This window comes from Olea europaea, unplaced genomic scaffold (genome assembly GCF_002742605.1).
Source record: "Olea europaea var. sylvestris unplaced genomic scaffold, O_europaea_v1 scaffold3747, whole genome shotgun sequence".
NCBI classification, from domain to species: Eukaryota; Viridiplantae; Streptophyta; class Magnoliopsida; order Lamiales; family Oleaceae; genus Olea; species Olea europaea.
The window spans coordinates 24,352-26,720 of NW_019256825.1; the positions used below are offsets into that span (position 1 = coordinate 24,352).

Sequence of the window (2,369 nt, forward strand, 5' to 3'; positions counted from 1 at the left end):
TTATGAAAAGGACGGTTTTATGGAGGTTTTAAAGAAAATAGAGTTTCTAAAATTTAACTTACGTGACTTTAGGGAGAGATAGTTATTAAATAATTAAGAAATGAAAAAAAAAAATCTGATTAGTAAAATATTAAATTTTCACTCTTATTTGAAAACTATGAATGGATAAACTATGATTTTATGTAATTACCACTTCTGCTTTTCCAGGTCCGAAGGCCTGTGGGCCATTTTGCCAAGCCCAGCACGATGGGCGAGTTTTGACCAAAGTTTTAACGGCGGGTATTTTATGCCAGAGTCGTGCTGAACGGCTCTTCTGCGCTAAAAATGGAAGCCTCTCTGAGCTTCAGAAGCTCCTCATTTCTTCGTCTAACTCCGACGTCGTTTTCTCCTCACTTCCCAGCTAAACTCAGATTAACGGTTTACTTCTTTCTGTAGTATTTTTTTTGCTATTTTTTTGTTAATTATCTCTCACTAACTGAGTTCTATTTTTGTTGAAAACAGCGATTAAAACGTTCAAACTCAGCATATAATTATCAAAATCATAGTATACTGGTTAGAAAGGCTTGTGGGTCCGAAGAAAATGGGTCAGTTAATGGGTTTCCAGCTTTGCCGAATAAAATTTTCATGGAAGAGGTACTTTCTTGTTACTTAATTTGTTCTTTCATATTTGCTTTTCTTTAATGTTTATAAGTTATTTTGAATTTATAAGTGCAGAGAACTTTTTCGGATTTTGTATTCTTGGATTTTATTCCGAAGAACAAGTTATTCTGAAAGAGTTGTTATTATTATTAAATCAAGTTATTCTGAAAGAGTAGTTGTTGTTGTTGATAATAATAATAATAATAATAATAATAATAATAATAATGCTGAACTTGTGAACCTTTTGGATAAGTTCGGGTTGTAATTCAAAGTTTGCAATTTATGCCAATAATTAACTTTGTTAAATTGCTGTGTTGAATATCAAATCTTTTGTGTGAGGCATACACGGATATATTAAAATGGTTAAAGCTTGAATATTGGGAAGTAATAATCTCTGGTCTCAATTCGATGTATTTAGGCAATTGGAGCTGAATACGGGGAAGGTTTTGAGACATTTAGACCTGATGGTCTCCTTAAAGTTGATGTGGTAAGCCACCTTTGATGTATTCTATATCATCTATTTTTGCTGTTTCTTGAAACTAGCTGTAGATTTATGTTTAATCATCTTGCAAAAAAGTTCTTGTAACTTACTCTTGTTTGGTGCGGTGTATAGGACTTTTTAAATGATAGATTGCAAGAAGGTTTTCTTCAAAGAATTCGGTATGCCATGAAGCCTGATGAAGCTTATGGGCTTATATTCTCATGGGACAATGTTGTGGTAAAATTTTTCATTTCAGTTTTGTGTTTTATGTAAGTGTTTCTTGCCAAATCTTAGTTTTCATTTCAGTCATAACTGGAGATATGAGTTTGTACTTCATGCGGTAGTCTAAAAGGGTACATCGACTAACCAATCATTTCCTTGTTCATGTATTTTGTGGTTTTGTCTAGCTTTTTTGGATATTTTTGATGGATCAACATGCAGAGTTGACTTTGATACAGAAACATAATATATTTGACAAAGGTGACATATATCCATTTACATTTAATTCTAACATGGATGGTTAATTAATTTTTTGTGATCATCTAGTGATTTCACACTGGAGGATTGTGAAAGATGTATAGACATGATCAGTGCATGAAAAGTCTGAGTAGCGGTCTGGAGAGAATGTTGAAGAAGAGACAGCGGGTAAAACTTTTGACAAAAAAGCTATAGGATTTTTTGGCATAGAACTCAGAGGCGATTCTGACTTTGAAACCTTTTTCTTAAAGGTAAAACCTAAAGGAAGTCTCACACATGCTATGTCAAAATAAAAGAATGGTTGGTGAACATAAAAAATTACCTGCTTTACTACCTTCATATGGTAGGGACTTTTAACTCATCAATGAGGGAACTGTCATTGGATTTGTAGATTAGATGAAAACTCGGTCTCCTTCAGATAAAGTATTGAGATAACTGCTGGGGAGTTGAAAAGAAGAAAGTCCCAAGGAAAGTGTTGTGCAGCACATAACCTGTGATATTGGGTTGTCAATGAAGAAGGTGGGAGATTACTCCTTTTACGAGAATCATTCAAAGGCCAGTGAGAATTTTCTAGTGCAGTTTTAGGTACTGGATACTTTTTTGTATAGAGACTGTGATGTAGCACCAATAGAAACACCCAATAGAATATGAGAAACAATCTAGCAGTGACGAAGAAATCAGAGGTAGATGAGGCAGAATAAGAAAACAGTGGGAGGAAAAGTGGAAAAGAATGGAGGAAAGGAGAAAAGTGCGCAACAAGCCACCAATATTT

The 2,369-nt window shown here is 34.1% G+C and overlaps 1 protein-coding gene across 2 annotated transcripts; it reads left to right on the forward strand.

Moving 5' to 3' along the window:
* The first annotated feature begins 217 nt into the window (after positions 1-217).
* Positions 218-1,825, forward strand: LOC111386863. Of its 2 annotated transcripts, none has more exons than XM_023011351.1 (5): positions 218-417; positions 502-633; positions 1,058-1,126; positions 1,253-1,357; positions 1,667-1,825. In XM_023011351.1, exons 1-5 carry the CDS (start codon positions 325-327, stop codon positions 1,667-1,669), a joined length of 402 nt encoding a protein of 133 aa, XP_022867119.1. In that variant the 5' UTR covers positions 218-324; the 3' UTR covers positions 1,670-1,825. The 2 variants fall into 2 exon arrangements, with proteins under 2 accessions (XP_022867119.1, XP_022867118.1); XM_023011350.1 differs by lacking the exon at positions 1,667-1,825 and adding an exon at positions 1,528-1,659.
* Positions 1,826-2,369: the final 544 nt, after the last annotated feature.